The sequence below is a fragment of the Lolium rigidum genome, chromosome 1 (assembly GCF_022539505.1).
Source record: "Lolium rigidum isolate FL_2022 chromosome 1, APGP_CSIRO_Lrig_0.1, whole genome shotgun sequence".
Lineage (NCBI taxonomy): Eukaryota > Viridiplantae > Streptophyta > Magnoliopsida > Poales > Poaceae > Lolium > Lolium rigidum.
Genome location: NC_061508.1, coordinates 18,230,014 through 18,255,071, shown reverse-complemented (window position 1 = coordinate 18,255,071; position 25,058 = coordinate 18,230,014). Strand labels below are relative to the sequence as shown.

The 25,058-nt window shown below is 44.2% G+C and overlaps 3 protein-coding genes, 1 long non-coding RNA gene and 1 pseudogene across 4 annotated transcripts; 2 read left to right on the top strand and 3 right to left on the bottom strand.

Annotated features, from left to right (window-relative positions):
• Nucleotides 1-1,502: 1,502 nt before the first annotated feature.
• LOC124668302 (nudix hydrolase 14, chloroplastic) lies at nucleotides 1,503-3,702 on the bottom strand. The gene is made up of 6 exons (XM_047205471.1): nucleotides 3,481-3,702; nucleotides 3,329-3,406; nucleotides 2,672-2,764; nucleotides 2,490-2,582; nucleotides 2,179-2,277; nucleotides 1,503-1,811 (listed from the first exon to the last, which is right to left on the bottom strand). The coding sequence occupies exons 1-6, from the start codon at nucleotides 3,697-3,699 to the stop codon at nucleotides 1,557-1,559; spliced, it is 837 nt and encodes a 278-aa protein (XP_047061427.1). The 5' UTR covers nucleotides 3,700-3,702; the 3' UTR covers nucleotides 1,503-1,556.
• A 377-nt stretch (nucleotides 3,703-4,079) lies between these two features.
• On the top strand, nucleotides 4,080-5,569 carry LOC124668294. Its single transcript, XM_047205460.1, has 5 exons — nucleotides 4,080-4,251; nucleotides 4,372-4,433; nucleotides 4,642-4,838; nucleotides 5,113-5,239; nucleotides 5,339-5,569. Exons 1-5 carry the CDS (start codon nucleotides 4,080-4,082, stop codon nucleotides 5,453-5,455), a joined length of 675 nt encoding a protein of 224 aa, XP_047061416.1. The 3' UTR covers nucleotides 5,456-5,569.
• A 405-nt stretch (nucleotides 5,570-5,974) lies between these two features.
• On the bottom strand, nucleotides 5,975-8,227 carry LOC124704724 (annotated as a pseudogene).
• Nucleotides 8,228-9,502: 1,275 nt separating this feature from the next.
• Nucleotides 9,503-12,293, bottom strand: LOC124704714 (cytochrome P450 704C1-like). The gene is made up of 6 exons (XM_047236988.1): nucleotides 11,949-12,293; nucleotides 11,409-11,624; nucleotides 10,689-10,973; nucleotides 10,141-10,476; nucleotides 9,815-10,015; nucleotides 9,503-9,694 (listed from the first exon to the last, which is right to left on the bottom strand). The coding sequence occupies exons 1-6, from the start codon at nucleotides 12,291-12,293 to the stop codon at nucleotides 9,503-9,505; spliced, it is 1,575 nt and encodes a 524-aa protein (XP_047092944.1).
• Nucleotides 12,294-15,526: 3,233 nt separating this feature from the next.
• LOC124668289 lies at nucleotides 15,527-16,644 on the top strand. Its single transcript, XR_006991636.1, has 2 exons — nucleotides 15,527-15,870; nucleotides 16,075-16,644. It is a non-coding gene; the product is annotated as an uncharacterized LOC124668289 (long non-coding RNA).
• The last annotated feature ends 8,414 nt before the right edge of the window (nucleotides 16,645-25,058 follow it).

Genomic DNA, 25,058 nt, shown 5'->3' with positions numbered 1-25,058 from the left:
GATACCCGGCCTTAGCTAGCCTATAAATAGCAGCCCCCTTGTGTCTAACCTTCTCATCCATCCATCAACAAACCATCCCTAATTGATCAATCTTAGCTAGCTTGCTCTTATCCAGCATCCAGCAATGGCCTCCTCTCTCAAGACTAGCATCGTTGTTGCTGTGCTCTGCACCCTGGTCGTCCTCACCACGGGGCTGGATTGCGCAGAGAGGTGCACTAACATCTGCACCAGCGTTAGTGTCCCTGCCTGCTTGGCCACGTGCACAGACACCGATGGTCTTTGCCAAACTTACTGCCTTGCAGTCGGCTTGCCGAGCTGCCTCGGAGGCTGCCTCGTCAAGTGCGCCACCCTCTAGCTCAAACAAGGAACGAAAGCCGTCTTCATCCGTTTCCAAGAATTAAAGCCCTCGTCTGAAAATAATAAGCAAGCTATGTCTTCTGCTTTGCGTTCTTCTTTTACTGTAAAGGCCATGTCATGTCGTGTGACTTTGTGTGTGTGTATCCTACTGTATGTGGTTAATAAAACCTCAGCGGATCGATCGATCAGTTTGGGCTGCTGGTTATCTGTCAATGAAATGTTATCTGGTTGGTAACAGTGTTGTTTGAGCCTCTAGCCTCTGGTTTTGGCACTACAATTCTTGCTCCCATCCGTTCCCATTTTATCGGCATCGCTCCATGCATGGTGTATCTTCTTCTCCTTCATGGGTAGAATGCTGGATGAGGTTACCTAATGAAACCACATGGAGTTCATGAAATTCGCCGCTAATAGTTTTCCGGGAAACAAATAAGTTGCTTGAGTTGGGTTCGACAAGAGTTTATTAACACAGAAAAGAATCGTAACACACTTGTGCAACCTGCAACTTTACAAGATTTCGTTCGCTTCTGGACAATTAACACGCAAGGCACGACCTAACTTCAGGACAATTATAAAATGTGGATAGCTAACTGAAACATGAAGGAGTAGAGATATACTAACAATAACTTCGTCACAAACTACACGATTGAGTGATTCGATGCATGCACATCAAAATATAATTTGTTACTTTAACTGCACGATTGAGTGATTCTATATATGCACATCAAAATAATTTGTTACTTATCCGCGAATTCATACGGTGAAATAAAACCCATGGCATCCAAAAATAACATGCAATAATCTCTAGCAGTACCTGGGGAACTGAGGACATTACAGTTACCCACGATCACATTGGTTCAGTCAATGAAAAATGTTAGCTCACTGAGACAATAGCACAAGTACGTGTGAGAAAGAAACTCACGAGGATTGGTAAAAGGAGATTCAGCAGGGGGATCGAGGGAGTCATTGGTTTTGTCATCATGAGAATGCACATGACGACAATGTCCCAGTTCAACTATGAACTACTGTTTCCACAAACATATATAGTTCTCGTTACCACACACATATAATAAGTTTTTGTAACCTTCCATCCAGGCAGGCACGAACGACACTACAGTACTGGGTTCAAGCACTCCCAAATCCCAATACCAGTGTTCCCAACTTCTCGTTAATTACAGAATGCACTACTACTTCTTCAGCTCTTACAGGTTCGCTGACAAGCCACCACCAGGTGATGGCAGGATGCCATCCTTCTTGGCCATTTCGTACAGAGCTATGGCGCAGAGCGCCTTCGCGTCTGCGGTTGAGCGCCAGAGCTGGTCATACTGAACCACACGGAGCTTTATCAGCTCTCCATGGTCCCGCAGGCCAGTTTCCTTCCCTTGGAGAGCCTTGATGGTCTCCTCGTCGACGTGTCCCCTGTATAGGAACAAGCCAATTTCTTCGTCACAGCCGCCCTGGAGACAGAGACGACACTTGTGATGACACAGGAGTAAATGTAAGTTTTTAAACAAGGGTCAGAATTACTACACAAATCCAGTAATCATGTCCATTCCAGTTTCTGATGCCAAACTGGCTACCCCTCTTATAACTGTTGTAAGATCCACAAGCAGGACGGGATCTTGGGCAAAATCTTTTTTTTTCATTTCTTTCGCAAGGAGACAATCTCGCTGCCTTTTATGTCGTTGATTCTCAACAAAAATAAAAGCGAAAAGACCAGGCACTTAAGCCAAATTGATTTTAACTAGTTATGTATTTTTTTTCTGGATCAGAAGTTATGCCAGATTTGTAGAGTGAACAAAATGCTGGTCAGTTATCACTTACCGGTGATGGAAACATTTTGCATCCAGTGGCAGGGTCCAGCAGTGCAGTAAGATCGACCATGTCCTCTAAATTCAACTTAATACCGGTTTCTTCTTCCACCTGTGCGCAGTTAAAGCATCATTTCCGGAGACTGGTTATGCATTAACTGAATATAAATACTAGCATTTTACTAGTCCTACCGAACTTCTGGAAGCAATAGTAGTAATATAATGTCTTGTGAACCAATTCGAGCAAAAACAGGGTTAGTGTGACCGATTACCTACAAAATATTCTAAACCTAGCTGTGCATACGGAGAAAAGAAGAAACAAACCTCTCGAACTGCGGTGCCAACAAAATCACCTTTTTCATCATCTAGCATTCCGGCTGGCAGTTCTAAAACAAATTTTCCTATAGGAACTCTAGCCTGAAATTGTCAAAACAGTCAATACTCAACAGAGGGCTTGATTGTCTAAATATTTGGCTGGCCATATTCTGCAAGTCAAAACATTATACCTGTTCAGTCAGAACAGCGTAAGTTTGCCCTTTAGACTCCAAAAGGATCAACACAGCAACAGCGGGCCCTCTTGCAAATACAATTCCTGGAACCTAAATTCATCGTCAATCGATAATATGAACAAAACTCTAATCCCTGCCTCTTGCTAATGCTAGCACATCCACCACATCCAGTTTTAAAAGGTAAAACAGAGTACCAATGAATATGACAAACGCCTTCGATTTGTTTTAAAACCATCATGCTAATGCAGTGCCACCAAACGTTGCTTTAGCCTATACGTTCCGGTTTAGCAAACCCTGATATTGCTCAGTTTGGCCAATCCCACCTCCCCCCCTGATGTAACCTATCTCATAAGCACCCACCTTATGATCCCTACTCATGATAAGAATGAACTGCTAACCACAAATACTCCTTCCGCCCGGAAATAAGTGACTCGGATTCGTCTAGATTCACATGTATCTAGATGCCTTCAACATGTAGATACATGCAAATCTAGACAAGTCCAAGCCACTTATTTGTAGACGGAGAAAGTAACATACATTTCAGTCAATTAGGTATTCACAAGCTACTAGGTATATATCAGTGCCGATGATAGTCCTAGTCCAACTGTGATGGAACGGGATCGTCTGACTTAGCACACCCTAACTTTCCCTGACCTTGGATTTGGTTTCCTCGTCGATGATGTCGGCTTTGAACTTGAGAAATCCCACACGCTCCCCAAACATGTCAACCCCCTGCACACAACAAAGCAGTCAGCGAGCGCAAATTATTGGCATTTCTGACTTCAAGAGAGGGAGGAGCACCGCACCTGGATGAGGATCTGCCTGAGGCTGAGCTTCCCATCGGTGAGCACGCCCTTCTCCGACTGCAGGTTCTCCAGCCACCGTCTGAAGAGCGCGGAATCCACCGCCTTACTGAAGTCCGCCTCGCGGAGGCCCGGCGCCGCCACGACGCGGACGGCCGCCGCCGCGCCGGGGACCGCCACAGTGGTGCTAACCTGAGGCGCCGCAGCGTCCGACGACGCCATGCGCACGGCCAACGCGCCGCCTGTCCGGCGCCGGAGGAGGAGGGAAGCGAGAGGAGGCAGCGGCGGCGCTCGGCGACTGAAGCCAAGCAGAAACTGCGCTGCACGTGTCGTCGTCGTCGCCGCCGCCGCGGCCATTTCTCTCTCTCCAGAGGCTTCGCATCCGCGAGCCATGTGACCCTCTACATGGGCCGGGCCAAAGAGGCCCATGATACGAATATTCGAGGCCCGCTTTTGCAGTGATTTGTTTTGATTGGGCCTAATCGAGCCCAACGGCCCACTTGGTGTCTGTAACCCTCGGTGCCTCCCTCTCTAACCTCGCGTAGCAGCAGTTGCGGCGGCGGAGACGAACGAACCAGCCAGCGGCGGCGGCGGAGGAGGAGATGACGGGGAAGGGGGTGCGGAGGAGGGAGAAGAACTACCGGGCGGCGCACGGGGGCGACGCGCGGCTGCCCCCTCCGCCGAAGCAGCGGGAGCTCGACGCGCTCCCGTCCAAGCTCCGCCGCCTAATCGCCATCCAGAACAAGCAGGGCGGCGGAGGCAAAGCTGGCGCCGGCGTGGGCGTGGACGCATCCACAGGTGAGGTTACCTTTTCCTTGACGCTTCAGTTAAAGCTTGGCTGTTCTGGCAATCATGTACCTCCGCTGACCGTTGTCGTTGGTGGTGGCTGCCCAGGAGGGACTCCAGGGAAGCAAGACGCAGATGTTACGGGGAAGAACAAGGAGGGAAAAGATAAGGTAATGCGACATAGGAACAGAGTGCTACTTCATTGCGTAGAGTTTGATAGAAATCAGTTTGTTTCTTGCGTGCCATGTTCACTTAATTCACAGTGATGGCATAGTTCTTGCTATTTCTTTCGGTATCTGGTTTACCAATGACAGTCCATTGAAATACGATGTATGGTCTGCGCCATTTGACTCCATATACTTGGTAATGTTCATGTAGAAAGCTAAGAAGCAGGCCTTGGAGACTGCTGCAGATAACAAAGCAGCTGAGACTAGAGGCGAGGGTGGACCGGTGGCCGATGAGAGCGTAAATGTGGATGGAAGCAAGGGAAAGAGAAAGCGGGGGAAGGCTTTGGATCTTCGTTTCAAGGAACTCGATGCGAATGTCTCGATTACGAAGAAGCAGAAAAGGAAGAAGTACGATCTCTATCCATCTGATATCTATATCTTGTTTGTTTGACTCGGGAGGTGTAGCTTTGCATCCATCCATTTAGATTATTTGGTTCTTCATGTAAACAAAATGACAAGCTTCTTGTTTGCACTGATGCTAAATTTGACCGTATTTTCTTTTGGAAGTTGGACAGATACTCTAGCAGAACCTGCTAAAGAAAACCTGCATGTTCTTGTATCGTTTATTTCAGACATATCTTTTGTGAACAGGGAATGACATATCTTGTATCGTTTATTTCAGACATCTAGATGAGAAGAAAAAGAAGCGCAAGTGTGGTAAGGTTGAGACTCATGTGGAATTCCCAGGACGTGAAAAGGTCAAATTTGGTGAAGTTGTCGAGGCTCCCCCAAAGTTGTTATTCCCAAAGGTGCCTTCTCTTCTCACATCCTTCTATCTGAACTTGTGTAATCATTATTTTCTGAATCAAATGTGTTTTTTTTATTTTTTTATTTTTTTTCTTTTGCAGCGGAAGAGTCCTTTGGATGCTTCTACCGAGAGGCTAAGAAAAGAGGTGGTTGAGAATTACAGAAATATCAAAGGCTGGACATCAAGGCCTGGGCTCCAGCTTCCAACTCTAGCTTAATAAACATCCGTGTAACCATTTACTTGTACCTTGTTTTGAGGCAGAGTAGCTTATAGAACAGCTATGTACTCTCTTGTAAGCAACAGTGAAACAAAACAATGTTGTTTGCTTCCAGGATGTTTGTCCTGTTTGCTTCCCCAAAGCGATCATTATGTTTCTCAGTAATTGAGAAAATATACTACCTCTGTCCACAAAAGGATGTCGCAACTTTGTATAAATTTAGATTAGATGTATCTAGACACTCTTTAGTGTATAGATACATCCGAATTTAGACAAATCTTTCTGGACAAGAGGGAGTATGAAATATTATTTGCTTTTGGAATGACAGTAGGAGCATAAACAGAATCATCCTGTACCGTACTTTACTTTTACCCATGAAAGTGCAAAGTGGCCATCCTTCTTGTTATTCATATGCGAGAATTGCACATTATGCTACAACTTATCGGAAAGAGTAGCTATATTTTGAAAATGTACATATGACAGTGCAACGACAAATGTACTACTAGCTTGTTAAGGTGTTCAAGTTGAAATTCCACGGGGGTACACAAGTAGTTGAAGGCCTTTAAACATGTGCAGGGCAAACGTTGTTTTGTATACTGGACCATTGGATTCATCTTCCAGTTTGAACCTGTAGAAATGTATCAGGGTGGCAGCCATGATCTTCATCTGCCTGTACACAAATTCTTTCCCCAAGCAGATACGGGGCCGCTCCTGATAATTGTAAGAAGACTTGTTAAGTGAAAATTGCTGTCTTAAGGAAAATAAAATTATATTTGCTTCTGTTTGTGATTTGAAAACTAATGTTACACATCTAAACTTGTTTTTTTAAGGTGTATCGCTTGATGTTAGTTTCAAGTACATGCCATTAGCAATTATATGCATGTGCTTTGCTCTTATAGTTAGAATCCAACACTGTATGCTTGATTTTCTGCATCAGCAACAGAAGGACAGATTTAAATATCAGTAATGATTTTGTTTTCTATGTTCTTTACTAATTCTTGGTGAATATAGATGATTAAGCATCATGTAAAGCAACTGGTTGTTCCTAATATGCACCTTTTTTTTTTGAACAAGACCTATTTTTTTTGGAGTTGGCCATGTACACTTAAGTAGGCCCTCTAAACCTGTACCTAGATTATTTACACACTAATACTTGCATTGAAAGCAACAAGCTTGTAAGGGCTTTCATTCTGGAAGACTCCATTCTCAAGCCATCTTTCAGGCCCAAATTCCTCAGCATAGGTATTTCATCCTTCCCATTGCATAGTTCATGTAGTTCATTCCTTCCCCTTTTATCACTCTATACCCATTAGGTAGCACATCATCTTCATCTACCATCTTGCCATCCTGAAAGATTGCCACCAACTTGTTAACCCTGGCAATGCTATGTTCGAGATAATATATTTCCTCATAAAAAATGTTCAGTTTTTGGTTTGAATGTCTAATAATTTTAATAGCAGTTTAGCAGTATTCTAGCAATTTATTTCTGTCTCTTTTAAAAAAAAAATTCCAACCTGTTCCTCCAACTACAATTCTACTCCAACCTGTTTTTGTGGATAAATACTACCTAACCTAGCATCAGCTTAAAATTATTGCTAGAGTTCACATATTTGTCATGATTATCATGATGTAGGATCCCATACCGAGTTACTTAATGGACTAGATCAGTCCTTCAGTGTCATGATTATTTAAGCATTACACTGATACCCAATATTCCAGGTTATATTATGATAAGTTACATTTAAGGGGCTACATATGCCAGATACGGATTATGACAAATCATGTCTGGAACAAAACATATAAGTTCACAGCTTGTTCAAGTCACTAGCTTTTGGAACAACCATATTCTCAAATTTTGAACTGGATTTGAAGTAATCCTTATATTACATGAGTATGCATAGCCCAGTTTAGAAATTTATAGTGTAATGCTTGCTCCAGATTTCTTCTCCTCGGAATAGCTAGCCCGAATTTTAAGTTTTGTTGTCGGATTGGGTTTCCTTTAGCCTTTTGTAAGTGAAAATGGTAAAACAGAACGAGACAAATGCAACAAATATGATCTGAGCTCTTACTAATATTAAAATATTGATGATAGTCATGGACCAACCTGCATGTTTATGGTAGTTCTGTTAGCTGCTGCATATGAAATCTTCTCTGCCAGTTTTGCAGAATTCATTCTGAAAACATTACTGCTGAAATCACGTAGCATTATAGTTGAGAACTCATGGCTTGCTAGTTTCCTCTGGTATTGCTACTTGTCCCCATCTGTTGTGAAAATTCCATGCCCAAAGTGATCCCTCATGACTTGAGTGTTGAAAGCCCCCTTGGATAGGCTCCAACATTGTCAAAACATTTTGCTCAGAGGCTCAGTGTTTTAATCTTCAGGATTTAATCTGAACTCAAAATGAAATATCTATTTGTATGCTCATATTAACCCTAAGAAAGGAGAGGAGTGGCAGAGACGTTTAACATGGACAATCACCTTACTGTATTTATTGAAGTTTGTCTTGAGGACATGCTCAATGACGGCCGAGTCAGAAGTCAAAACCTCACTATGCCCAGGATAGACCAGTCGGACGGTTTGGTGCAGAAGCGCACAGGACACTTGTTCGTCAAAGAGCCTGTCGACGTTCTTGAGCTGATGGAGTACAGTCCCGATGAGCAGTGGCCGCTCCTGGGCTCTCTGATGCAGAAAACTGCGAAGGATACGACAACGCTGAGGATGTAGAGGGTGATTGCCAGGAAGGCTATGACGAAAACTGAAACAAAGCACATCCCTTATATCTTAATATGTGCAGCCGGCTAGCCAGCCACAATATCTCTTTGGATTTGGTCAATGTCCCTGTCTTCAAGACTAGAACAGCGACATGCATGTTTCTTTATTTCTTCGTTTCTGGACTGTCCCGTGTTGTACAAAATGGACTATTGCGTGTTCAAAATATCCAAATGGCTCAGAAGAAAATCGGTGGATAGTTTGATATCTTCTTTAATCGGGCATCGAGCGCAATTTGCTATCTGCAAATTGTGAATGTGGTAAGACTTTTTTTGAGTTTGTGTGGATCATTTGGGCTCGGAACTTTCCTAGCAATCAAGTTTTCCCTATGCATATTTCACATTTACCTTTTGATATGCTTCGGTTTCAGGATGAAGAACCTGATTGGAAAGGCCAAAATGGTGGGGAAGAATCATCTCCACTCTTCAGAACGAATCATAATAGGCAACCATGTTGAAGAATCAGCTTTTGATTTGTAAGTAGACAAAATAGTGATGTATGTCACTGGTATGTGGCCCCAGGGTTTAAACTTACGTATCATAGTTTTTCTTCTATATACATCCATGTGATGTTCTTAACAATTTTTCTGCACAGAATTGTTGTATTTTTGGAGTTTACTTCCTTGGATTATAGGTACCAGCAAGCAGAAGACATCAGAGGTAGTGACGTGGGTGATTATGTGAGCATGAGTTCAGCGAGCTGGAAATTAGTGAAACTAGAACTATCGCGGTAGATTTGCAGTCATGGACTTGCAAATTACAACTTGACAATGGCATCTACACAATGACATAGCAGTTTAGATTCATCTGTTTGTGCTTTTGTGCATGTCATTGATATGGGGAACAATCCAGGTTGATTACTTTGGGTAAGTTCACTGAACAGCTACAGTTTGATGCTTTCTGAACTACAAATTTGGAGGAACAGTTCCTAGGATCAGCAGATATTATCTCAATGGGATTCTAGCTGAACAGCATCGAAATCATAGAAATTTGGGGTTGACATTACACTAGTCTATGACTCTGGGGTTCAAACCCTGGTATTAACCTTTACGCACGCAAGTGTTTCAAGGTGAAAGCATTGTGATATTCATGGATATCTCTGTGTTTTCCGACAGTTCTGTTTACTTTTATCTTTTGGAAAGTTAAATAATACTATATGAAGTCTGAGTAACCTGAATGTAAATTCAAGGTCAATTCTTTATATGCTGGCATTCATTCTTACAACTTCTTGTACATATTTCTTGCAGTAAAAGAGGATATAGTAGCTTGTTTGCATATTTAAGCTGGAATTTTACTTGGGTACACAAATAGATGAAGGCCTTTGTCCATGTGGAGGGTAAACATTGGCTTGTATATTGGACCCTTGGATTCATCTTCCAGTTTGAACCTGAAGAAATTTAGCAGGGTAGCAGCCACGACTTTCATCTGTCTGTATGCAAATTCTTTCCCCAGGCAGATACGAGGCCCCGCCTGATCATTGAAAGTATCGTTAAATGAAATCTGTAGTCCTCTGAAGGAAAAATGAAATTTTCTTGCTTGTCAGCTTTTGCTTATGACTTGAGAACTGATATTTGCACATGTAATACTTACATTGAAAGCTACGAACTTGTAAGGGCTCTCTTGCTGGAAGACCCCATTCGCTAGCCATCTTTCTGGCCTGAATTCTTCTGCATCCTCACCCCAAAGGTATTTCATCCTCCCCATGGCATAAATCATGTAGTTCATTCCATCTCCTTTTATCACTCTATATCCGTTAGGTAGTACATCATCTTCATCTGCCATCTTACCATCCTGAAGTTATGCCACAAATAAACTGTCGTGAAGTTATGCCACAAATAAATTACATCAAACCATATCTGGACTTATTTTCGTTGGGCTCTACTCTTAAAAGATATAGCGTTAGGAGTCGTTCGTACCACTGGAACTCCAGGATACAGCCGGAGAGTCTCAGTAATCGCAGCATGGAGGTAGTGCATTTTGTCAATAGCACCTTGTTTCAATCTTGCAGTGAACATTTCCATGTTATCCTCTTGTATGCAGTCAACAGATTCTCTGATTTCAAATTTAATCTTGTCCTGCACTACTGGGTTCTTACAGAGCATGTAGAAGAACCATGAAAGGGTATTTCCTGTGGTATCTTTCCCAGCAATCAGGAAACTGAGGACTATGTCACGCAGGTAACGATCATTCATCGTCTCAGGGTCCTTCTCGCTTTCCAGTATGAATCTTGATAGTATGTCCCCTTTGATTCTCTGCAGCATCATGGAAATCGATATAATTAGAAACTGTGGAGAAATTTGACACGGTTGGAGGCCAAGATTTCGTATTTCAATACCAAGTTCAAGTTTATGCTCAAGTTTGCTAAGCTGAAAATACCAGCAATTAGAAAAAACTGCGGTACAACCTACTCATACTGTAAGAGACTGACGTACAGATGGAGTAGATGGAGTTTTGTAGCGCTTACATGATCACTTCCATTCTTCATTTTCTCTTTCTTTTGATGGATCAACTGTATCACAAAGTTGTCAATTATCTTTATGCTCTTCTTGAGTTTTGCTTCTGACCCGATATTAAGATGCCTTTTTAGTTTCCAGAACATATCAACATACCGATAGTAAACAAGAGAATTTGCCTCATCAAAGGCCTTGCTGAATTCAATGCTAGATTCATCTGATCCAGATAGTGCGTTAAGCTCAAACCCGAATCCCACTTCAAAGATTGAATCCATAGTTGTTCTCATCAAAAGGTCCTGAGGAAAATGTTCATTACGAGTCAGTGACTTGATGTGCAATGAAAGGGTAGAGAATTTAGGGCAACTACCAGGTTAGACTCTGAACTTTGCAGTTGAGCTTGTTCAAGTCATTCAGTTTTTGGAACAAGCACACTGATACGAACCCAGATTTCAATTATTTATTATGTTTGTTTTGCTTGCTCAAAATCTGACATAGGAATATATCCGAGTTCAAAACTTCTAAATGAAACTATGCTTGTTCTACTTCTCTGCCCATGATAGCTAGATTGAATTCGGTTAGCAATTTAGGTGTTGGGTTTGATTTTCTTGTCTATTTTGTGATTTAGTGTTAAATTGGAAAGCATCTGCAAAACTATTACACCTACAAATATGATCTTAGTACTTACAGTGCGGTATTTTGCTCTTTTATATTGATCATAATCTTGTAAGTACCTGCATGTTTATGCTTGTTCTGTTAGCAGCTGCAGATGAGATCTTTTCTAACAGTTTTGTAGCATTCAGTCTGAAAACATCACTGCTGAAATCACGTAGCACTTTGGTTGAGAACTCGTGGCTTGCTAGCTTCCTCTGGTGTCGCCACTTCTCCCCATCTGTTGCAAAAATTCCATTCCCAAAGAGATCCTTCACGATTTGAATGTTGAAGGCCCCCTGTGAAATAGGATCCAAAGTTCTCAAATTTTTGTCACTTTTTGTACATTGCCATATAATAGATTTACTCTTTTTTGCGAGATTAAAGAAATGATAGTCCGGCTAACTTTAATGTAAATCCAGGATTATTAATTTTCTTCTTCATGACAGTTAATTCAGGTGTGCAATGCAATATTTATGTTGTACAAACTACTCAAGTTTTGACTTTTGACGATTCTCTGTAGATATTCCAGGATGTGAACATTTGACGTGCAGAATGAACTATCTATTACCATGTTACCTACAAAGAGAGGAGGGGGGAATATGGTCAACAAGGAAGATCACCTTGCTGTAGTTACTGAAGTTTGTCTTGAGGACATGCTCAATGACGACTGGGTCAGCGGTTAAAATCTCACTGTGCCCAGGATAGACCAGCCTGATGGTGGGGTGCAGGAGTGCATACTTCACATGCTCGTCGAAGATCCTATCAAAATTGTTGAGCTGGCGGAACACGGTCCCAATGAGTGGTGGCCTGTCCTGGGCTCTTTGGGCGAACTCTCTGATGCAGAAGACGGCGAAGGACGTGAAAATGCAGACGATGTAGAGGGTGACCGCTAGCAGAGCTATGGTGAAAACCAAAACTAAGAACATCCCTGCAGAAGCAGCGAGGGAGGAGAGCTGAGGAGCCATCAGAACTAGCTGCTGCTGCGTGCTGAGAGTATGTTTACCATATCTTTCTTATATATCAGTAATCTATGCAGCCACTACGTTTGTTTCGTTTTTGTCAATGTCCCTGTCTTCTAGACTAGAACAGTGACATGAATGTTTCTATACTATTGGGTTGTCAGACTACCCTGGTGGTTCGGAAGAGTATCACATATGCGCTGACAGGACGTAGAATACAAATATTGTATCTTCAAATTTTGAGTTTGGTAAGACTGTTGGTCATTTTGCCAAGTATTTCTTTTACCAGGTTGTTGTTACAGGATGAAGAGCTTGATTGTGTAATGTCTAAGATGATGGGGAAGAATCATACTTACCAACCAAATTCAAGACTGAACCTCCAGTTCGAGGAAACCTATTGCCCAAAATGGCGGCTATTGTCACTGCCCTGTGACCCCGGTGCTCTCCAGTTGGTCTCAGGTAACATATTACCTTTTCTAATATACATTTGTGATGCTCTCCGTCTAATTTTCTACAATAGAAATGCACATCATTGTCGTATCTTTGGATCTAGCTTCCTTGGCTGGCTCCTATGTACCAGCAAATGAGAATATACGTCAGCCGAAGCAGTGACATAGTTGATTCCGTAAGCACGAATTCAGCAAACCGGATAGCGCGTAATTGGAACGGCAACATGACAACAACGCCTACATGACGTAGTAGCACTTAGCTTTAACTGCTTGTACTGCTGTGATATTTAGCTTTTGAAGGCAAACACATCTGAATTTGATTGATACCTCCAGCTCCAAGCTCTGTGGATCTATTCTTGGTTTTCGAAAACTCAAAACACTTGATTAAGAGATACGGTCACGTTTCTGTCTACATACCTATAACTGGATGGGATATAACCTTTTATACTATCAGTCACTCGGAATCTTTAGTACTGTTTGGAAAAAAATGTTACAATTTAATTTCATATTAGCAGTACTAAATTGAAGGTAAAGAACATGTAAAATTGAATAAAAGTACGTACTTGTAATTTCAAGATAATTGTATCAGCTAATTATTCAATTGCCTTCGTTGAACTAGCGTGTTATTACGAAAGAAAGATGTCACCAGTCTGACTTTTCCGTCTGAATTTCACACGAAATTAGCACGAATCCTCCACAAAAAAAAACAATATGGGCCTAGCAGTAGCACTAGCAGGAAGGCTTTCCTCGGCCGAACAAACCCGCATCGACGGGCTCCGCCGCCGATTCATTCTCCATCCCATCGCCGACGACCTATCCGATGAAGAGCCGCGGCGCCGCCGAAGAGAGCGCGGCGCTACGCATAGACTGGCGCTCCGTGTTCACGGGCGGCGGCTTGGAGGCAGATCTATCGCCACCGGCAACCGTCGCCGTCACCGCTAGCTCTGCGCGCTCCGTCTCTTCGCCAGCGCATCCCACGAAGGAAGGCGGCGGCGAACGCGTGGAAGTGGACTGGGGTTCCATGTTCAGGGCAGGGCGCGCTGAGCCGCCGGAGGCCGAGCTCTCGCCGTCCCTGCCGGCCACCGTCGCCAGGAAATCTGCCGATTGCTTCTCCGTCACTTCGCCGGCTCATACGACCAAGAAAAGGGGGCCCCTGTTCAAGGCCGGAAGCGCACAGCCACTGGAAGCTGAGCTCTCGCCGCCGGCAACCGACCCTGTCGCCCCAAGGTATGCACACCCCGCCGATTCCTTCTCTGCCTCTTCTGCGACGCCTCTGAATCGTGGCGCAAGTGGAGATGTAGACTGGAGGGCTCTGTTCAAGGCCTCTTCACCACCGTGCCCCCTGAAGAAACGCGGCGCACCCGTGGATATGGACTGGAGTGGCATGTTCAAGGCCTCATCACCACCGCCCCCCATGAAGAAACGCTCTACATCAGCGGAAATAGACTGGACTGACTTGTTGAAGCCCTCTTTGCCGTCACGTCCGGTGAAGAAACGCGGTGCACAGATCGATAAGGACTGGACTGCCATGTTCAAGACCACATCGCCGCCGTGTCATATGAAGAAATGCAGTGCATCAGCGGATATAGATTGGACTGCCATGTTCAAGACCACATCGCCACCGCGTCCTATGAAGAAATGCAGTGCATCAAAGGATATAGATTGGACTGCAATGTTCAAGGCCACATCGTCGCCGCGTCCTATAAAGAAACGCAGTATATCAAAGGATATAGATTGGACTGCCATGTTCAAGGCCACATCATTGCCGCGTCCTATGAAGAAACGCAGTGCATCAGCGGATATAGATTGGACTGCCATGTTCAAGGCCACATCGCCACCGCGTCATATGAAGAAACACAGTGCATCAGCGGATATAGATTGGACTGCCATGTTCAAGGCCACATCGTCGCCGCGTCCTATGAAGAAACGCAGTGCATCAAAGGATATAGATTGGACTGCCATGTTCAAGGCCACATCGCCGCCGCGTCATATGAAGAAACACAGTGCATCAGCGGATATAGATTGGACTGCCATGTTCAAGACCACATCGTCGCCGCGTCCTATGAAGAAACGCAGTGCATCAAAGGATATAGATTGGACTGCCATGTTCAAGGCCACATCGTCGCCTCGTCCTATGAAGAAACGGAGTGCATCAAAGGATATAGATTGGACTGCCATGTTCAAGGCCACATCGTCGCCGCGTCCTATGAAGAAACGCAATGCATCAGCGGATATAGATTGGACTGCCATGTTCAAGGCCACATCTCCGCCGCGTTCTATGAAGAAACGCAGTGCATCAAAGGATATAGATTGGACTGCCATGTTCAAGGCCTCATCGATGTCACGTCCCATGAAGAAACGCAGTGCATCAGCGGATATAGATTGGACTGCCATGTTCAAGGCCACATCGCCGCCGCGTCCTATGAAGAAACGCAGTGCATCAAAGGATATAGATTGGACTGCCATGTTCAAGGCCTCATCGATGTCACGTCCCATGAAGAAACGCAATGCATCAGCGGATATAAATAGGACTGCCATGTTCAAGGCCACATCGCCGCCGCGTCCTATGAAGAAACGCAGTGCATCAAAGGATATAGATTGGACTGCCATGTTCAAAGCCACATCGATGTCACGTTCCATGAAGAAACGCAATGCATCAGCGGATATAGATTGGACTGCCATGTTCGAGGCCACATCGCCGCCGCGTCCTATGAAGAAACGCAGTGCATCAAAGGATATAGATTGGACTGCCATGTTCAAAGCCACATCGATGTCACGTTCCATGAAGAAACGTAATGCATCAGCGGATATAGATTGGACTGCCATGTTCGAGGCCACATCGCCGCCGCGTCCTATGAAGAAACGCAGTGCATCAAAGGATATAGATTGGACTGCCATGTTCAAGGCCAGAATCGCAGAGCCACCAAAGGCCAATCTCTTGCCGGAGGCACCTGACCCTGTCCCCCTAAGTTCTGCAAGGTCTGCCAATTTCGTTTCGGCCTCTCCGCGGGCGCATCTAATGAGGAAACCTGGTGCACGAAAAGACATAGACTGGAGTACCATGTTCAACGCTTGAATCGCAGAAGCGTTAGAGGCTGATCTCTCTCCACCGACGCACCCACTGTCATTCCTAGGTATGTACGTTTGCCCTGTCCTCGCGTAACCCAATTATCTTATCTTTTTTCTTGTACTGTTCAGTGAGTCGAACTAGAATGATAGAATCAGATGGGTGATCAGCTAGTAGTCTCATGTCCTTATGGATGTTGGTTAATTTGTCCTTGCTCATGGGCCGCCCTGAGTATTGAATGCTGATCTTCCTGCCCCTGCACAATGCTCAGGTTGAGTACAAGTGTGAAGCTACGGGCCTAGAGGGAAATACAAGTTGTCGGGATAAAGATGGGAGTGTATTGTGGTATTTGTTTGCTGTGAAAATTGAAATTTTCAGCAATTGATGTTCTCTGTTTTGACTTTTGAGGATACTCTGCAAAGCATAAAGGCACTCTGGCATAACATCGAAATATACACATATCTGGCTAAATAAAAAGTTTTATTTGTATAAACATCAATCTTCTGGTTGTTTTAGTGTAGTAGCTTATTGTTATTGAAACGTAATATGTTGATATATTATTCTGGAAATTAAAATTACCGTCCTATTAAATGAATGTCTTTGTTTGATTTATAATGTTTAATATTAGTAACAACAGAGTTGCCTACCACATTTCTAGTTGTTTACTAATTGTGTTTATGATCTTCGATTTCTTGTTTCTTTTATATTATTATCCAATCTTCTCCTTGACAACAAGGTAATATCGCAGGGTGGTCCTCTAAGGAGAGAAATGACACCGACTCATCCAATGAAGAAATGAGTAGCATGTGTAGACATAGACTAGCATGCTTCTCACCCCTAGGTATGCAAGCTTGCTCTCACCTTAGGCTTGCTTGTTTTATTTTATTTCCGTCCCCTATCTAAATTCAAGTTTATCTAGTGAATATGGTGGATCCAAACTAGAATCACAAGAAAGAACACACATGACTCCATTGATCAGTCAGCTGCCTCATGTCCTAGTGTACCTTGGTTGATTTGGTCTTGCTCATGACCATGAACGGTGCTTCCTTGCCTGCCCCTGATCGAACAATGCTCAGGTGGACTGCAATTGTGAAGGCCTAGATGATCATAGGACTAGTTGTTGAAAAAATCATTTGTATTGTTTTCTTGATTTTTTCGACAGTTTTCTCAGAAACCACCAATGTAGACCGAGCTACCCATAGCTTGTTTTTTTCGAAAATATGAAAATGATATTTTAAGGTTTCAAAAAAATCTGATAAAAAAATCTTGATGTAGACAATGTTGTGATCTATGTATGTGCAAAATTTCAACTCGAAATACCATACATTTGGGGATGTGCGAAAATGACAAAATCTGACATCTATAGTAGTGAACAGTGCAAGATTTCAAAACCTCCAAATCTGTCTGATTTCAAAGCCTAGTGGCCAGTCCAACCTTACTGGTTATATGGTTAGTTTTTCTGCAATTTTCTGCTTGTGCCTGGGGACCTTGTATAATGATATCATGTGGTTTCAATACCTCCTAGAGTTTGCTTGTAGTTTTCATTGTTACAATTGGTGGGCTGTTGGCTTTGAGCACGAACATAAGAAAGTCATCAGAACCTGTAGTTTCTACATTGAAGGTCTTACAGGGCTGGCCCTTTCAAGAACTCTTCATATATCGAGAAAAGTACGTGGGTAGATAGCCTAATATAGAGTGAAATACGAAAAATGAAGAGGTTGTGCATAGATTCGTGTTAGTGAACTGCAGAAAGGATAGCACCACGGCTGCTGGAGACAAAGAGAAGAACAAATTAGTTGTACAATTCAATATTTCGAGAACTAATTAAGAGGCTACAAAGAAAAGTATCAATTCAATATTTCGAGAACTAATTAAGAGGCTACAAAGAAAAGTATCTTTCACTTTCCATGTTATAGGATACTTACGTTTCTGGCCTCAGGCTCAGATGAGCCTGTTTTGAGGACCGTACATTTAGTCTAGGGATTTGGGCGAGTGTTGGCTTTTGGCAGCGATACAGAGCGCAGAAAAGGCACTTACTTCGTGGGTACACGTATGCCACAGTGTGCTACTGTGGGCCAGGAAATCACGGGAGTGAGAGGGCCGTTCGGTGCTGGTCTGAAGAGTGGAACATCTGGGCGGCTGGTACACATGCCCGGGAGTTCTGTGCCCCTGTGGTACATAACTACGGCATCGTGGGCCTCTGTCCAGAGTTTTAGGTGGTCGGCGCGAGTAGGTGTGGCACCTGGCACCTCCGTGACCGTTCCTGAAGGCGGAAGGTTGTTGCAGAGATAGTCACAGCTGTTGAGTCGACTCGAGGGCTGCAGAAGGTTGTTTTAGAAGATGACGATGATGGAGTTGGGTCCAGCGTGTGTGGGGAAGGCTCATCGCAAGTGCGTGCGTACTGTAACTAGACTTGGCTGTCTGATGCCTTTTATGTTTGATCAAAACTGAACTGCAATGTGCGTTACTAATGAAAAGCTGCCTGACAACTAGCGACAACTAGCGTCAGGCATACCTCAACTGAGTTCGAACTAGTGTCTGACAAGGTTATGCAGATCCTTCAATTAAATTTGAAGTAATGCGTTTGAATAAATCTGTGTACCAGGTTATGAGCTTGAACCAACCGATCAGGTGATTCATAAATAAATTAAATGTAGGCTTAGGCGTATGTGCTTGTGCTCATGGATAATATGAAGGAATTTTGTACAGATTGTGCTGATAAAATGTAGTGTAAGTTTAACCAACTAGGACGGGTTGTGGTCAATTGCCACGGCAAAGAAACATATGGGTAATTCATAGAGATTCATGATTGATAGGTATACCAATGTACTGATAACAAGGTGAATCAATATTTCAAGGATGGTTTTCTTCTTCGTGCGAGAGAGATAGAAAGTTACTGTCAATTGGTTGGTACTACAGCTTTATTTTGGCCTTTGTGGAAACAAGGAATAAATCCTGTTTTCAAGGGATTAGACCTAGGGACCCAACTAATGTAGTTCTTTACTTATGCCATTTCTTGAATGAATGGGCAATTCTGCAGAAAAAAGGACCACGAAGACTGTTGCAACGAGGAGCCAGTAAAATGGCGATGGTGGCGCATGAGGTGTTCAGTCATTGTTACGGTTGGGATCCAGTTACCTCGAGGATTGATAACCAGGCGGGACTGGCGTCTTCATGAACAATGCCAGTGACTCGTTTGTAATATGTTAGTAGTTGTCTCAGGAGTTTCAGTTTTTACAGGAAAAGTTTCAGTATTTAAAGGTAGTTGTGCTGGAGGTTCTGTGGTATAAAGTGGCAGATGTGATGTATTGTTGATAGGTACTTTAGTGTGGTGGTAGTTAGAACTAGCTTCGTTTATTTGTGGTGAAGTCTGGAGTTAGCCAGCTTTACTATGTCTCTGTATCAAGTTGTGGACCTAAAAAACTCTCAATTTCAGAAATGAAATTGGGGCCTGTTGGTCTTTTTCTAAATAAAAAAACAAGGTGAATCAAAAAGTACAGGACAAACAAATAGCTGGTTCGACTAGGTTGGCATACAATTCGATGATACACCTGGGGCAAAGTTTAACTAACACTAAGTGGAGGATGTGAAGATGTCTTCAGCAAGAACAACCCACATAGCATCATTGGCCAGGGTGGTTTTGTTGCCTAGGATCTTCAAAACCTCGTGGAGGGTATCCCTCTTGATGTTGTATATGTTGAACCGTCAGGTAAAAGTAGGTAATTAATCGGTGCAAACTGGTGAGAAAATAACAAACAGTAGATGATATATATTCAAGGTTACCTTTATGAGAGGAAAACATGAGAAGCTGCCCGTCATAATGTCGGCCAAAATGGACAATGGCTGGACTCAACAGCATGCATTAGTGCAAAGTATTCGGAGAAGTAAAAAAAGAAGCATCGAGTCTGATTTCGTGTTGTGACTGAGTTGCAGCAAGAAGAGGGCATCGACAGTAAATTGAGACATACCTGGATCAATGGCGCTGCAGCGGCAACGAACCGTTTCGCGTCTCCCTCCTGCGAACAGAGGCGGCGGCGCGACCTCCCTCCCTCTAATCTCCTCCAGCCAGGGCGTTGATCCCCTCTCCCTCCACTTGCCGCTCCGGCGGCAGGAGGGAGGGGGGATCTCGTTCCTTTGTTCTGTAGGCAGAGTTAGGGCTTGTATGCTATGGTCTGTCATTGGGGTGGTGAGAGCGGCGCCCGAGCAAATAAATCTGCCTCAACTCTACTCCCACACCGGCGGCGACCTTCACGGCGGCGTCTCAGAGTTGATGGTCATGTGTACTTGTCGATCCTTCAGATCGGCAGCGGGGTCTTCTCACCGCTTCTTCATATCTGGCGAGATCTGTTTCTCGACGTGTCCCTGGCGTTCGTCGTTATCCGCGGCGGCTCGGGGGGGGGAGGCGAGATGGATGCTTTGGAGCAAGGATGTTGGTCTGGAGGTGGTGGTTCTATCGTTGTTCCCCGACTTCACTGTCGGGATGCCATGGATCTTGGTCCAAGATAGCACGGGGACATCCCCGGTGGACATGCCACAGCGACATTGCCTTGTTGCTTGCAATGGGCCTGTTCATCGACTCACAAAGCCTCGTTGGCGATGGTGCTCTTTTGGATCTGGCAATGGTGGAGGCTCGACGTCTCTTCCAGCGCACATCTAGGCGGTGTTGGAGTTTGGCGGCGGCCGCTGGCTTCGGCGAGTATAGGAAGCCCAAGGGATAGTTTTGTATGCTTCTGTCCTTTAGGTTTTTTCCTGCAAAGTTTCCAGTTGTTCTGCAAAGTTTCCAGAACAACTGTTTTCTCCTAGTCTGTCTGTTAGTTTGCACCTTTGTTTACTTATGTAACTTGATTTTCTATTGAATGAAATAGGTGGTTGCTCTAAAAAAATGGCGCTGCAGCGTGCTCCACTTCACTGGGTACTGACGATGATGGCGACGGCGTGCCGCTCAGTGCCCTCTTCCTGATGCGGTCACAAAATATCCCCATATGTCGTCCTTGGCCACACCATTCCTAGCTACGATCCGGGAGGGAGACATGAAGTGATGTTGCTTGTTGCCGCCACATCAACGAGGGGAGACCAGGTCGCTTGAAGGAGGGGCTTCGGTTAAGGCGTCCACCTCGGGGTGGACCTGAATGGACGTGGAGGTGGGAAGCTGGGTGAAGCTTCGCCGAGCAAGGGGGATCGGCGAGGGAAGCCGGTGGAGTGGCAGCAGTGGCGAGGTTGCGTGTAAGGAGACGCCGACGGGGAAGTGCAGTGAGGGGAGGGAAAGAGCGAGTGGAGGCGGCAGCAAAAGAGGGAATATGGTTTCACTGGATCAAGACCTCCTTTTTTTGTCCCTTGAGATCTTTTTGTGTCTCCCTTGGCCATCGCAAGCGACATGGATGGACTGAGCCTGTTCTGTTCGAACATGTCCGCAAAGACGGGCACAATTTAAACGAACAAAATGCTACGGATTTGTCCACTGTGATCCATTTCCGACCCAAATTTAGGCTAGGACTATGGTCGGGGGGATCAGGACTGATTAGTTTGTGGGCTTGGCGAAAGCTTTCCCTCTAAGGGCATGTATAATGGTAGAGAAGACATGTTTTCTCTTAATAGTCCACGTCATCTAGAGAAGATGATAAATATTAAAGGAACAATGCATTATTTTTTATTGTCATCCATTATAATAAATGAGAATTAACTATTTTTAATAGAAAATAATGTGGCTAAAGGAGGACAAGTCGTACAATGGGAAAAATAGTCTTCTCTTATTTCATAAGAGATCATCACTTAGCTAAGGGAAGACAACCTTCTGTTTCTTCATTCACTTTTCTCAAACTAAGCAAAAAATCTACGTGGTAAACATAAGGGAAGGCTGACATCACCCCATTGTACATGCCCTAATCACTTAGTCCGTATTTAGAGGTTCCGTGCGCTCTAATTAAATCATGATGAAGCGGGATTTTTTTTTGAACAAATAAGGGGCCATAAAACCCTGGAAGATCAGCATTACCATAATACGTGGCAGGTACAAATTGCGAAGAGGCCCCTAGCATCACTTGCCCTAATGAATCTAATATTTAAAGATAAGGGTTCTTTATTTACACAAAACACCCTGAAACTCTGTACCATCCATCTGCAGTCATCCAATGACACGCGCGAACCTCTTGCCGACGCCTCTAAATCGTGGCGCACTCTTTTTTTACAATCAATACCACATATATTCATAATAATAAATAGTACATGGTAGAGATACACAAGCTGTCTCTAGCGATTATACAAAATAAAGTCTAAAAAATACTAGCAAATCTTCGAGGTCTTCAAACTCTTTCTTCTTCCAAGATATAATCTTGTACTTTCCTGAAGGCAGCCAAATATTGATAACAAACCATAAACCTGTAAATACCAACGAAGGTTCTCCCATAATTTTAATTTGAGCCGCAATGCCAAGGCTGCGTGCACGCACGCAACCATTAAAGTAGTCAATCAACATCGGCAAGAGTACCAACACCAGTATGTTAGGGAATAAAAACCGATCTGCCTTGTCGACGTTGATGGAGAGCCAAGAGTACGAATCACCATTGTCGAGGACGTAGCAATCGGGACAAAAACTGCGAGGATAATCCTCCTCGCGGCAACCATGAGAAAAGATCCAAGATCGATCTCGCGAAGCAAGATCTGAACACCCATACCTAGATAATTGTAATCTTTCAACACCACCATTGACGCCGGGAAGAAGATCTCGTCGTCGAACGAAAGGCCGAAGATCACTTATTGCAGACGATGCCATCTCCATTGCGGGGAAACCAACAAGAAAACGGCGACCAAAACCCTAACATAGACTACTGTATGTAAAGACTACTTTTATTAAAAACTCTACGCATAGATCGGATTCCCCACTCCTCCTGACGCCGGCGAAGCCGGTCGAAGAAGGGGGAACCGATCTATAGAGGAGACGAAATGGAGGCGGCTAGGGCTTTTTCTCTGAGGCGGCGGCTGAAGCCGTTCCGTTCCGTATCTAATTGATGTGGTCAAGCTGTATGAATTCGAATTGTGGCGCACTGTGTTGAACGCCTCTGAACCAGCAGAGCAGATTAATGTGCGACGAAACTAATGGGCCAGCCCACTCACTCGCACGTCTGGGTGAAACGAGTGCACCGCAACGCCCAGCGCTACAGACCTGGGCCGTGGGTGCGTGCCCGCCACGAAACGTCCTCTGTTTCCATTTCCATATGGGCCGTGGGTACGTGGCCGCCAAGAAACATCCCGTGTTTCCATTTCCATATGGGCCGTGGGTACGTGCCCGTCACGAAACATCTGGTCCTCTGCCTAGCAAAACCTATACACCGACCAGGTCGTTGGCTACCGCACACCTCCTGATCGGGTATGAGCCAGGCCCATTTGGGTATGTTTAGCCTGTGCAGTTCGTTTTTGCTTTTTCTTTTTTCTTTTCTGGTTTTTTTTTCTGTTTTCTGTTTTCTTTTTTTTTCTGTTTTCGGTTTTGTTTATATTTTTTTAGATTCGAAAATTATAATTTTTAAAAATTGTTCAAATAAAAAAATTAAAAATGTTCAAATTTGAAAACCATTCAAATCTAAAAACAGTTCAAATTTAAAAACCGTTCAAATATGAAATTTGTTTAAATTCAAAGAAAAAATTAAATGTTCAAATGTAAAATTTGTTCACATCGAAAATTGTTCAAATCCAAAAATTATTCATACAAAAAAATAAAAACTAGAAAATAATGCTTTCAATTTTTCAAAAATATACAAACTTTGGAAAAAAAATTCCGAAAAAATTTCACATTGGCATTTTAAATTTTTTAAAAAGGAAAGAAATGAAACAGCAGAAAAGGAGAAAAACAGAAAACAAACGAAAACAAACGTCACTGGGCCGGCCCAACAGGCACCCTGGGGGTCGGTGCCTGGTCCGCACCGACCAGGGTGATGTATAGCACCTCCCCCTCTGCCTTGCACAAGTGTACAATTGACTCTGCTCCAGGATCTCCTCTCCTCCTCCATGCTCCGGCGCCTATATACACCTCGCCGTCCTCGCTCGCCAACCTCAGCGCACCAAGCGATCAGGCCCTCTTAGCACTCGCTCCTCCATGGAGCGCAACAATTCTAACTCCGGCGAGCTGCTCTCCGCGCGCGCGTTCTCAATCCAGAGCTGCGTCGGGACGCTTCACCAGAACAAGCGCGTCGCACGCGAGGAAGCCCTCGCAGACCTCGTCGCGACGCTCGAGGGCTTCGTGCGAGCTGATACGTCCAATTTGCATCGCTATTTTGTATCATAATTTGCTGTTATTCATTGATATATTTCATATTGGGACACAATACTTATGTTATTTCATCTATTTTGCATGTTTCATCATTATTGGAGGATCAAGCACCGGAGCCAGGATTCTGCTGGAAAAAGCACCGTCAGAACGCAATATTTCGGAAGATCAAATGTGGGAGGAAATTTCACGTAAAATCCTATTTTTTTAGATGACGGAGGGAGCCAGAAGGGGGAGCAGAGAGGAGCCAAGGTGGGCCCAGACCCTAGGGCGGCGCGGCCCATGGCCTGGCCGCGCCACCTTGTGGTCTGGGGGCCCCACAGCCTCTTTCGCCTCCTTTTCTTCGCGTACTCCTTCGTCCCGAAAACCTAAGCCACAGAGAGGACCTCACGAAGGGTTACAGCCGCCTCTGCGGGGCGGAGAACACCAAAGAGAAAAGAGCTCTCCGGCGGGCAGGAATCCGCCGGGGAAATTCCCTCCCGGAGGGGGAAATCGACGCCATCGCCATCGTCATCGAGCGGGACATCATCTCCATCATCATCATCATCATCTCCACCATCTACACCGTCATCACCACCGCTGCACCTCGTCACCGCTCGTAACAATTCGGGTTAAATCTTGATTGTATGATAGGGAAACTCTCCCGGCATTATTCTCTACTTGTTATAGATGCTATTGAGTGAAACCATTGAACCAAGGTTTATGTTCAGATTGTTATTCATCATCATATCACCTCTGATTGTATTCCATATGATGTCTCGTGAGTAGTTCGTTTAGTTCTTGAGGACTGATGACCCACAAGTATAGGGGATCGCAACAGTCTTCGAGGGAAGTATTACCCAATTTATTGATTCGACACAAGGGGAGACAAAGAATACTTGTAAGCCTTAACAGCGGAGTTGTCAATTCAGCTGCACCTGGAAACAGACTTGCTCGCGAGAGTTTATCAGCAGTAACAGTTTTATGGCAGTAGGAATAGTGAAATAACAGCAGCGGTG

Bases quoted from the DNA above. Each gene is read 5' to 3' on its own strand.
- LOC124668302 (XM_047205471.1), bottom strand. From the start codon at position 3,699: ATGGCGTCGTCGGACGCTGCGGCGCCTCAGGTTAGCACCACTGTGGCG. The intron at 2,765-3,328 runs GTCAGGGAAAGT...CGATGAATTTAG, and splicing joins ACGAGGAAACCAAATCCAAG to GTTCCAGGAATTGTATTTGC. The intron at 2,278-2,489 runs GTTTGTTTCTTC...AACTGCGCACAG, and splicing joins TTGGCACCGCAGTTCGAGAG to GTGGAAGAAGAAACCGGTAT.
- LOC124668294 (XM_047205460.1), top strand. From the start codon at position 4,080: ATGACGGGGAAGGGGGTGCGGAGGAGGGAGAAGAACTACCGGGCGGCG. The intron at 4,252-4,371 runs GCGTGGGCGTGG...GTGGCTGCCCAG, and splicing joins CGGAGGCAAAGCTGGCGCCG to GAGGGACTCCAGGGAAGCAA. The intron at 4,434-4,641 runs GTAATGCGACAT...ATGTTCATGTAG, and splicing joins ACAAGGAGGGAAAAGATAAG to AAAGCTAAGAAGCAGGCCTT.
- LOC124704714 (XM_047236988.1), bottom strand. From the start codon at position 12,293: ATGGCTCCTCAGCTCTCCTCCCTCGCTGCTTCTGCAGGGATGTTCTTA. The intron at 10,974-11,408 runs GTACTTACAAGA...CATTTTCCTCAG, and splicing joins GAACAAGCATAAACATGCAG to GACCTTTTGATGAGAACAAC. The intron at 9,695-9,814 runs GTAAGTATTACA...TTCAATGATCAG, and splicing joins ACAAGTTCGTAGCTTTCAAT to GCGGGGCCTCGTATCTGCCT.